An 11776-nucleotide genomic window follows, 5' to 3' on the forward strand; every position below is an offset into this window, starting at 1 on the left:
GGAGGATTGTTACCATGTGTCTTCAGATCACCAGGAGGCTAGAGCCCCTGTTTATTTTTCTGAGTAGTGTTGTGTTATTTTCAGCCTAACAGTCTTACACATCCGAGGACAGGTTAGTTCCTGGTTTTCGGGTGTTCTAAAGTCTTTGTGTGTGTTGTGTGTACTGTGTGCGTATGCGTTCATTTGCGTGTGAGTGCTAGGTATGCACATACCTGTTGTTTGCAGAGGCCTGCACTAGGCTAGCTGGCCAGCAAGCTTCAGGGATTCTCCTATCTCTGTCTTTTCTCGCCAGAGGCTCACTGGGGTTCCCTGGGCTATTGTGTACTGCTTTAATTGGGTTCTGGGGATTCGAACTCAGATCCTCACATTTGTACAATGAGAGCTTTACCCGCCTAACAGTCCGTCTGTCCGCAGAGCCTGACCTGATGTTTTTGAAGTCGTTGTCAATGGCATCACCAACTTCATTTTCCAATTGTTTGTGGCTTAACTGGGTGAAGTGGCATATACCTTTAATCACACATTGCAGAGGCAGGAGGATTTTGAGTTCAAGGATAGCCTGAGCTACATAGCAAGACCCTGTCTCAAAAATAAAACCTCAGTTGTTCGTTGCTTGATTTATGTTCTAATAGGATCAGTGTGGCTCCCACACTAAGAACCTTTGTTAAAGGGAAGAAGGGCAGAAGCAGGAAGATTAGCGGGGGAGGGTGGCTGTGCGGTGGGGGAGGGTGGCTGTGTGGTGGTGAAGGTGGCTGTGTGGTGGGGAGGGTGGCTGTGTGGTGGGGAGGGTGGCTGTGTGGTGGGGGAGGGTGGCTGTGCGGTGGGTGCTACTGGGAAGAAATGAGGCTGGAGAGAGCCAGAATCTTCTGAAAGATGGGCGGTAGATGTAAATGGGAGAAGTTGAGAATGATGTCCAGGCTGACCAGCTAGACCAGTGGTTCTCCACTTTCCTAATGCTGCGACCTTTTGATACAATTCCTCATGGTATGCTGACCTGCCCCCAGCATAAAATGATTTCCATTGCTACTTCATAACTGTAATCTTCCTACTGTTATGAATCATAAATATCTGGTATGTGACCCTAAGGGGCTCGCCACCCACAGGTTGAGAACCGCTGAGCTAGACCTACAGGGTTGCTGTCAGCTTTTCAGCCGGCATCAGCGGTCTGGAAAGTCAGCCATGTCGGGATGGGGTCTTGACTTAGCATTTGTGAATTATCAACATCAACACCGAGGAGCTGACCAAGGTGCGGAAGAAGCAGAGCCCCACGGGGAGTCAAGGCTGGAGGAAGCTGCAAAGCTGAGGGAAGGCAGCTGAGGAGGAGTGGGTGTCAATTGTGTGGAGTGATGAGTCCCCAGACTGACACGGACTGTCGCACTGTGGTGTTGTGGGTCGCTGTCAGGTGGATCAGAAAAGCGTTGTTTGGGCATGATGGCTGAGCTGGGGGCTCAAGGGGAGAAGAGCTAGGGTTGTTCCATTGAGGCAGAGACTCCTTATCCAGCTGAGGCTGTGGCTCAGTGGTAGAGCTAGGGCCTGGGTTTTACACCCAAGCTGCAAAGGAAGACAGGGCTGCTGCCAGCCCCTCACAGGGCTTGGTGATCTGCATCACGCGATTTCCTGTGTCTGCGTCCAGGACCTCACAGGATCCTTTAATGCCATGAGGGTGCCCTGTAAGGACAGGCAAAAGGAATCCCTCAGCCTCACCTGGGTTTGCTGACTTTCTTGGGTCCTAAGGCACCTGTTGATAACAGGCGTTCCTCTGGTTTCTCTGCAGCGAGGCCTTTGCTTTAGTTCAGTCTCTGTTAGAACACTTCAGCTTGAGGGAGACTTTAACACTCTGTGGCACTTGACCCCACCTGACAGTCAGCCTGAGTCTTCTCCGCCTTCGGCCGCCGTCACAGCCACACCACAGCAATGGGAGACTGAGATACGGCCGCCCCGTTCTATTGTCCTTGACCATGGCATGTGCCTCAGCTCACATAGGGCATGGGAGCCCCATGAGCAGCCTCCGTTTTTCCACTGCACCGGAGAGCCCTGCAGGCTACCCTTGCGGGAATTCTGCAGCACAGCTATCAGGGCAGGCTGCTCCACTTCGCATGGCCACCCACGAAGTTCTGTGTCTTGCTCTGTCCCAGTCCCCAGAGGCAGGCTCTCCCAGTTAAAGCATCCTGAGTGAGTCTGGCCTGTCAGTAGTTTCCCGTGGGGTAACTCGCCATTCACTGTCTGTGGTTCCACAGGGGCCTGGGTATGAGGATGTGCCCAGCCCCGCACCTTCCTCAGGCTCCATGGGTTGTGTTTGCTGACTGTGCAGGAACACACGCATGCGTCTGCACAGAAACCCCCGGACTGTCTCTTTGGTGTGAGTCAGCATCATGAGGAGAGCAAGTGGACAAGGATGTAAGATACAAGCAGACAGCACTGTGAGGGCCACACCCCTCCAGTGGTCCCATCCAGCAAGAACACTCATCTGAGGTTCTGGGATGATCCAGTTTTCTGTTTGCTGCTCTTATAAGCCTCCTCAGACACAGGCCGGTGGCAGCAGCTGTGGTTCAAGGACTTGTATGAAAAGGAGCCTCAGGGTCCCTGGCGGACCAGCCACCAACAAGCACTTAGGAACAACCTTGGGAGACCCTTCAAAATATTCTAGTATTACTAACTCTCTGCTCATGGGGACGCTCCCAGCATTCCTTTTCTGTGTGGCACCTTAGCCCCAGGGGAAGGGCCCAGAGCAACAGGAAGCCTCCCACGGGTGACAAAAGGACACAGAAAAGGCTCTCGGAGCTGGCAGAAGTGAACTTGTCAGATGGGTGGGGGTAATCTTGTTCCCATGCAGCTAGCATCCAGAGGCTCAGGCTTGACCCCTCCCTAGCCTCATGAGGCCTCAGGGAAGCTGAGAGAGGGTCGAGGGATGTGCCAGGGTCCTACCCCGCCCACAGCACCAGACCAGGCTCTGGGAAAACTGAGGCCCAGCGTGGGAGATGAACTAGTCAGTGGTCACAAAGCACAGCTGAAGCAGAGTGAGGGCTGACACACAACTCTTTTGAATCTCAACTCAGCAGCCTTTTCCTGCCGCCCAGGGGATGCTTACAGGGGCTCCCCACGTGCCTCTCCCTTCCCAGGCCTCTACAGCTCTGGACCCTTGTATAGGGCAGGTCCTGCTATGCTCTGGGGACCAGAGCCTCACTTCCCCCATACGCAGTACAGTTCCAGTGGAGTGTGGACAGGGAACTGCAGTAAATTCTTCCCCATGGCCGGAAGAGCAAAGGAATGGGTGTGCATTATGGAAACCAGCGAGGGCCATGGGTTCTGCCTGCGGCGGCAGGAAAAGTTCTCAGCAGAGGGGCATTTGAAGATGGATCGGGAACTACAGGCAGAGGGAACAGAATACACAGGCCCAGACTGATTCAAAATGAAACCCAAGGGCCTTTCGATGCATTTACTGAAGGATTCCAAGCCAGAAACCATCTAGTCAACTCTGCAGTCCTTCCTCTAGTTTTATTATCCCCGTTTAACTGTTATGTGGGCCAGGGGCCAGTGTGTTATGGATATGGTGGGCAGCATTGTAATAAAAAGTAAAACTGTGCTCCTCACAGGTGCAGACATTCCACGGAGACCTGCTTCAGCACATGGAGAAGAATACCAAGCTGGACATGCAGTTCATCAAAGTAAGTCTGTCCTTCTGTGCCAGCCGCTCCCAGACAGGCGTATGTGCGCGGGAGCTCGCACATGCGCGCGGGCGCAAGAGAAGGTCAGATAGGCCAGTGCCAAGCATCCACCTGCCTCAGGTTGTACACAGTCCCATTTGGGCTCCTGGCTCCTGGTCCACTAGTCTGAGCCCTGGCCTCTTTGATGTGGGGATCCCCCTGTCTCTCCGTCCTGCCTCAGGATAGCTCCCAGCACTATGAGATTGAGTATCGCCACCGAGCGGCCAACCTGGAGAAGTGCATGTCTGAGCTGTGGCGCATGGAACGCAAGAGGGACAAGAACGCGCGGGAGATGAAGGTGTGAAGGCTGAGGGGCTGGGAGCAGGTCTCTGGAAACCCTAGCACCCTTGTGAACGCCTCCACCCAAAATGATCCCAGCTGTGGAGATCACAGCAGGGGAGAGTCGCCAGAGGCCATCCTCAGCACCTTCCTCAGCCTCACTGAGAAAATGGGACCATTGAGCCTGTGGCTCTTGGATTGCCTGCCTGAAAAGAAGCATCCAGTCCCTACCAAGGGCACTCCTAGCTGCTCCCCCGACCCCGCGCCTGAGTCTTTGGACCCCAAGCCCGCGGTTTAATCTCTGCTTCCTTTACCGCCCTTTTAATGAGCTCCTGTCTGCTCTCCCCAGAATCTCCCTTCCAAGTAGAGCATCCCTCATTCCTCTCATTCCTGTTCCCAGAAAAACATCCTCCCTATGGCCACTCTGCACTCCCGTGTGCAGGGTACCAGAGACCTAGGGACAGGGACACAGGCTGAAGGTGCAAACCACGCATTCAGGGGAGGTCTGGAGAAGGGGCCCCCAGCCAGAACCTTCTCCTCTGCCCCCAGGAGAGCGTGAACCGGCTGCATGCACAGATGCAGGCCTTTGTGTCAGAGAGTAAGCGTGCAGCCGAGCTGGAAGAAAAGCGGCGCTACCGCTTCCTGGCCGAGAAGCACCTGCTGCTCTCCAACACCTTCCTGCAGTTCTTGGGCCGGGTGAGTGGGGCTGGGGAGAGCAAGCCATGGCCTCCTGAGTCAGATGTACGCAGGAAGCAGGGGTGCTCCTTCCTTCTCTCTTCCTCGAGTAGAAATCAATCTCACAACACTCTTGTTTCTCTATTCATTTGCATATATTATTAATTCTGATTTGTTTTGCATACAAACCCTTATTCGTTCATATGCAAGTCATTTGTTGAATTGGGTCAGAGGACAACTCTGTGGGGTTGGTTCTCTCTTTTAGCCTTGACTCGGCTTCCAGTACTCAACTCGGAGCACCAGTCAGGCTTTGGCAGCAATCTCACTTACAAAGCTGTCCTGCTGCCCCCATTGTTTTTTCTTGTTTTGTTTTCTTCCTTCCTTCCTTCCTTCCTTCCTTCCTTCCTTCCTTTCTTTCTTTCTTTCTTTCTTTCTTTCTTTCTTTCTTTCTTTGACAGGGTTTCTCTGGGTAACAACCCTGGCCATCCTGGAACTCATTCTATACACCAGGCTGGCCTTGAACTCACAGAGATCAGTCTGCCTCTGCCTCCCAAGTGCTGGGATTTGGGATTAAAGGTGTGCACCACCACAGCTCAGCATCCACTTTTTTTTTTTGTTTGTTTGTTTTTTTGTTTTTTGTTTGTTTGTTTGTTTTTCGAGATAGGGTTTCTCTGTGGCTTTGGAGCCTGTCCTGGAAGCATCCACATTTTTTGAGACAGGGTTTTTCCATAGCTTTGGAGCCTGTCCTGGTACTAACTCTTGCAGACCAGGCTGACCTTGAACTCACAGAGATCCACCTGCCTCTGCCTCAGTAAATAAGTGCTGAGATTAAAGGCGTGCTCCACCACCATCCAGGGCGTTCCCATTTCTTTAAAAATGCTGAATGCACGTGCCCACCCATGCATTCTGTGACAGGGTTGTTCAGTGACGAGATGTTAATTGTGCCACCTAAGTGGACTTCGGGAGCTTTGTGCTCTCTGCTGGAACAGTCTGGTTTTCTCCGTTCTCTTGATTTCTAGTGGTTTTGCTTTCTGTACTTAGTTGTGTTGTTCTGTGCTGTGGGGTGTAAGACTATTAGGGGTGTAAGACTATTAGGGGTGTAAGACTATTAGGGGTGTAAGACTATTAGGGGTGTAAGACTATTAGGGGTGTAAGACTATTAGGGGTGTAAGACTATTAGGGGTGTAAGACTATTAGGGGTGTAAGACTATTAGGGGTGTAAGACTATTAGGGGTGTAAGACTATTATTAGGGGTGTAAGACTATTAGGCCCTTCTCATTAAGATCATCTTTCTTGTGTGCTTGATAGCTCTCTGAGTCAAATTTGATGTTTTTAGTTGTGCTGTGCTCTGATTTGAACAATTCTTGTTTTTCTTCAAGTATGGGCTTCCATTAGCAACACACAGGCTGAGTTTTGGCTTTTGGCCAGTTTGACATCTGTGGTCATCCTTGTCACTTCTTCCTCCTCCTCCTTTCTTCCTTTCTTTTTTCTTCCTTCTGTCCTTCCTCCTCCTCCTCCTCTTCTTCTTTTTGAGACAGGGTCTCAGATAGCCCACGTTGGCTCCTAACTCACTCTGTAGCCAAGAATGACCTTTAACTTCTGACCCTCCTGTCTACCTCAATTGTTGGGATGACAGGCATGTTCCACCATATAGTGTTATGTAGAGCTAGGGGCTGAGCCCAGCCGGGGCTGTCTTCATGCATGCCAGCAGATACTCCACCAACAGGCAGGTACTCCACCAACAGGCAGGTACTCCACCAACCGGCAGATACTTCACCAACAGAGCTGCTTCCTCAGCCCGCAGCCTGCGTCTTCTAAATGCCTATTCTACTGTCCCCATTCAAGGACACATAGGGTGTCCCCTGCTAACTCACCTGAGATACTGTGTCCCCTGTCCTCTTCTGATTCTTGCCAGGCCTGTTGAGTTACTGTGTAATCTTCATGGTGCCTTCTTAGTCCCTCTCCCCATCATCACGTATACATTGTTTCCTGTCTTCTCTAGAGCAAGTCTCTAGCCACACCAGTCTATAGATGGCTGACAGTCTTAATAGACTCAGAGCACAGCTGTCAGTCATCAGCCTAGAACCCTTGCATTAGCCTAGCCCAGTCCTCGGCTGTCTCTCTCCAGCCAGTCCACCTGCAGCTCTGCATGACTCCCAGTCACTTCCTGTCTCAGGAGAGTTGCCCACTGTGGGCATTCATATCAGTGTGGGGCCTTTGCCACCGGCTTTCCTTTTTCTGCAGAATTGTGTCTGGATGTCCAGTCCCTGCTGGACACTGTAGGAAGACGTTGTTTGGAGCATCCTTGAAGGAACTAGGGTGGGGCAGGCTTTCATTTCCTTTGGGTATCCAACTGTCAGGTTGATGACTGTATGCTAATGTTACATTTAACCATTTGAGAGACTTCCAGATACTTGCAGTTGGCAGTGTGTGATCTCTTCACACCCTTGCCTGCTCTTATTACAGCCATTTTGCTTTTAGCCACCCTCCTTGGCATGAGATGCCATCTCTGTGTGTTGACTTGTATTCTCCTGGCTGTGTTTCCCTAAATGCTAAAAGCTGGGTATTTTTTCCCTGTTTGGTGGCCACAGCCTTTAGGAGGAAGCTGCTTTCTGTCCATGCTCTGAGCAGCTAACCTCCAACCTCCTTAAGAGTAGGGTTGTTCCTTCCCTCAAATACCACTCAGGAGGGAACTGTGTGTGACTCAAACCAACTTCTTCTGTGCATAGGCAACAGGAAGCATGTTCTCTGCCTCATTTGGGATGTAGGATACCCCAGATCTGACTCTAGGAGCCAACCATAGATGCTGTGTCAGAAAAGTGAGGCAGAGGCAGACAGAAATGATCTTAACAGGCTGAGGCCACTTTATTAGGACAGCGAGGGGCCCCAACCTTCTCAAGGGATAAAGGCTGAGCTTGCTTAGTGGGGCTAGTATATACCTAAGGGACAGGTATATATGCACGCACACATATGTGGATAGCCATCAGGAAGTTACAGCTAATTTTGAGGTTTTACTGGGAGCTAGGTAGGTTGTTTCAGACACAGTGGGGGTGTTGTCTCTACAGGAGGAGCAGACTTTATGGCTGAGGGCTAGCGCCCCAGACAGTCAAACTCACTTCCTCATGGCCTAAGGGTATTAGCAACAGATCCCAGTTCTGGGAGGGTGAAGGGGCTAAGAGGGAGGGGCTGTGGACTTTTCTCAGGGGGTCTTCTTCCAGTATGAGGGAGTCAGTGGTCTTAACGGTGAAAGGGGGTCATGTTGGGGTCCCTTTCAGGTGGGATAGGGGTTAGTAGTGACCCTCCGGGCAGTAAAAGCTTGTAGTCTTTGTTGGAGAAACTCGGTGAGACAGTTGAAAGGGCAGGGACCACTGAGTAACGTTAGCACAATCATAGTGACTGGGCCTGCCAAGGGGGCAGTCTGTGGTCCCCAAGTAGTCAGGTCCTTTCTCTGTGTTTGATTCTAATTGTTTAGCGTTTTCCCTAAAACTAGGCCAGGCTGGTTCCCATGAAAACAGCATCCTGCCTCTAGGAAGGCACAGGTGCCCCCTGTTGGCAGTCATTATGTCCTCTGCGGTTTTGGAGGATGCCATAGCCAGGGAATCTATTTGATTTTGTAAAGTGCCAAATACTGTGTTGTCCCAAGGTCAGGTCTCCCTTAATCTGATTGGTCAGTTGGCCACGTGGTAACCATCGGACCCCATCATTGATGCCTCTGTAGGGCCACCCCCAGGAGTACTGAAGCAGTCCGGGGCTTCTCTTCTCCTGCTGTTATGGACAAGATATTGAAAAAAAGTCACACTGGCTTCTAAGCCTAGTGTGATGTGTTGGGACCATCCACAACAAAAATACCTCTCACCAGGGTAGAAGCATGGGGATTAGAAATATAGTAAAGAAAATGAAGACAAGAATGAAAATAATAAAACAGAGAAGCATATAAGATAGTATCGGGAGGGAATTCCAGTGAGTACTGAAAATTCACCCGCGTTTAATTTCCAACTGCTTAAAATGCCCCTGACCCCAAAAGGTAGGAGTAAGACAAAAGATTGCATTAACATGATACAAAAAACGAACAGACCAATTGAAGGTTGCAGGCTACATCCACAATTAAACATTCTATTGCTAGAACAAAACAAGTCACACACCATAGACCAAACACTCTGTGGGAAAACCACTCCCTGGGGGAATCCCAAATTATCTCCTTAAGGGAACTGGAATTTAGTTGGATCCTTAGACTCTTGTTTGAGATAGGGAGATAGGAACAAGCTACGTCTCTATTCCTGGAGCGCAAGGTCTGGCTATTAGCTACACCTGTAGACAATAACCTTGAGAAAGCAGAACTCTCTGAGCAACACCTGGGTGGGACCTTTGTTTTGAGGTAGAAGCTCTATTGAGGAACCTTGGAGGAACTAGAGGAAAATTCCAATGCTCTGACCTTTGGTCACTGTGGAAACAGGCTCACGTTTTCGGGCATCCACAGTGAGGATGACTGGCACATGGTCCTTTAGGGTAGCAACCGTTAAGTACCATCCTGACAGGCAAAGCAAGTCCCGTCTGATGCCCTTGCCTTGGGAACCAACCGGGTACAATTTGGTTCTGGCCCTACGCATTTGGCCTTGCCAATGATCTGAACCAGGTTCTGGCTAAGCAGGGTTCATCTGTTGACTGTTCTGCACTAGGTTGGATATACCTGCCCGGTATGTCATTGGCTGGCTCTCAGACAAATCCAGAAACACTTCCCTGGCTCTGGACAGTGGGGCACGGCTGGAATTTTCCAGCTGGAGCATTTTTATGAGGGGGATACGGGGATAAAGAAGGGTGAGTGTGATTGTGGGGTCCTGACCCCAGGAGTGAGTTGGTGGACTGGGGTGTCCAGGTTGTACTCTCAGGAGAAGAAATGGTTTTGGCTCCCAGGGACAACTGTAAGGTTTGGAGGGGTCATTTGCCCCATGGATGTATAATCCCAGTCTGAAATGTAGATTTTTTTAAATGGTTAACTCTCAAATTATGCCCCCCATCCAATAGATGAATTTCTCCTTGTCCCTGTGTGGGTGCCCCTGCTCATGCCTTTGGCCTAGCAAAATCGACACAGGCAAGACCAGTTAGTGTCCGCACATCCATCGTCATGTTCCTGAGGGGCATGGCCTGTCTGGAGGTAGCCACGGTGCTTGAGTCTCTTCCGGGCCAGGGGCCGTCGTGGCTTCGATGTCGTGGGGTGTTACCACAGCGCAAGCTTGTGCAGGGTGGGAGGTAAGGCACCCATTCCACGTTCCAACACCACTGAAATGAAGTTGTGCAGGGCTCTTCTTGAGGACGTTTAGTTCTATTGATTGGGGTCCAGTGAGCAAAGGGTTAGAAGGTAGGCCACGTGTGTCTCAGAGAAAGAGTGAGGGAGAACCGAGGACCCGAACGGGTTATTGGGGAAGAGTGTGTCGGGGCTGAGGAATGGGTAGGATCTAATCAACCGTGGGGAAGCTGGACTCTGAATTAGGGGAGTGCTGGGAAAATCTGATGGCCAATGAGGTCCTTGAGTGAGCGCGTAGTAGGGATGGGGGTGGGGGTTGGAAGTGAGATTTCATTTGCCTCAAGGAGAAGCATCGCCACTGTGGCCAGCATCTAGAGACTGTTTGGAACAAAAGACTATGGGAAGATATGTACCCCCTACTTTTAGGCAGACTATTGTAAGGATGGGGGTGTGGGAAGGCATGCAGAGGGTGAGGATGAGGGCTGGGCAGCAGGGAGATTGTTACTGGCAGGTGGGATGTTGTAAGGAGGAGGTTCATCAGCTGAATCAAAAGCAAGGACATTTGGAGAGGCGTTAGGCTGGGGTCCAGGCTTTTCGTGGCAGAGGACCAGGTGGGCAGAGCAGGAATTTAGAGAGAGGCGGGAGTGAAGGGCAAAAAGCCTTGGGCATAGAGAACCTTGGACCACTTGCTATTTTGTTTGAAAAAGTTATCTAAGTGTGTAAAAATGCCAGAATCCAAAATTTCCAACTGGGGTAGTGATGGCCACTATTGAAGGGGTATTGAGGCCAGATTTGAGCAGATTTGAATGAGTTTGGTGGCTGGAGCTTGAAAAGATGAAGTTTTTTTGTTTGTTTTGTTTTTTAAGAGAGAGACAGGATTTCTCTGTGTAGCCTTGGCTGTCCTAGAACTCACTCTGTAGACCAAGCTGGCCTCAAACACAGAGATCCACCTGCCTCTGCCCCTTGAGTGCTGGGATTAAAGTCATGTGCCACCATGTCCCGGCTAACTTTTTAAGCTTACCTTGGAGGCGAGCCAAGGGAGAGTCTTTTTGGGTAGATAATTTAGAGTCCATTTGATAATTTGGTTTAAATTTGAAATGAGAAGCAGGATTGGTGGGGAGTCTTGTCTGGCATCCCCCAGGCTTAGGGAGGAGATGGAAATGGACCCAAGTATTAGGAGAGGCATCCCCACTAAGACTCGAGGGGGTCACCAAGTGAGATGTAGGGGCTCCCAGAACCTCTGAGCTCCTTGATTTGGAGAGAATAAGAAGCCCCTGGGGGTGTGGTCAGAGAACCTGAGTTACCTTGTCCTGCAGAATCTGGGTGTGTGGATGGCAGCAATGAGCCTGGAGATCAGAGTCTGGGAGAGGTGGCGGAATGAAGACAGATGGGAGGACTCAGAGGAGAGCGGAGGGTTGAGCTCAGCGCCGAAGTTCCCTCAACAAGACTTGCACTAGGCCACAAAGACCAGGTCTTAGGTCAGACTGGGGGCTATTTAGCCCATATAGTGAGCGTAGAGGGTGTCTGTGCTCCCAAAGAAACGACCCTGGGGGAGTGAGGAAGGAGGGCTTTCTGCCTAGAAGACCCAGATGTAAGAATGAAGCAGAGAAGCACTCGATCTGAGGCTGCTTTATTGGACCAGTGAGGAGCCCAACCCTCCCACAGGGTGAAGCTGGTGCATCCAGAGGGACTGGGGACATTCCTAGCTACCAGGGAGTTACAGCCAGATTTTGTGGTTTGACTGGGAACGGAACAGGGTTTTGTTTTGTTTTTTTTTCCCTTTTTTTCCCCTTTATTTATTTATTAAAGATTTCTGTCTCTTCCTCACCGCCGCCTCCCCTTTCCCTCCCCCTCCCCCAATCAAGTTCCCCTCCCTCGT

General features: G+C 50.8%; 1 protein-coding gene across 3 annotated transcripts in view; it reads left to right on the forward strand.

Moving 5' to 3' along the window:
- Window positions 1–11776, forward strand: part of Baiap2l2 (BAR/IMD domain containing adaptor protein 2 like 2) — a 30726-nt gene that overhangs the window by 11721 nt on the left and 7229 nt on the right. For all 3 annotated transcript variants that reach the window (XM_050165528.1, XM_050165529.1, XM_050165530.1), the window contains 3 exons: window positions 3591–3662; window positions 3883–3999; window positions 4530–4676. In XM_050165528.1, the coding sequence (XP_050021485.1) occupies window positions 3591–3662; window positions 3883–3999; window positions 4530–4676 (336 nt within the window). The remainder of the gene's footprint in view (window positions 1–3590; window positions 3663–3882; window positions 4000–4529; window positions 4677–11776) is intronic.

Source organism: Alexandromys fortis, unplaced genomic scaffold, assembly GCF_014885135.2.
Source record: "Alexandromys fortis isolate MF-2015 unplaced genomic scaffold, M_Fortis_MF-2015_v1.1 scaffold_157, whole genome shotgun sequence".
Lineage (NCBI taxonomy): Eukaryota > Metazoa > Chordata > Mammalia > Rodentia > Cricetidae > Alexandromys > Alexandromys fortis.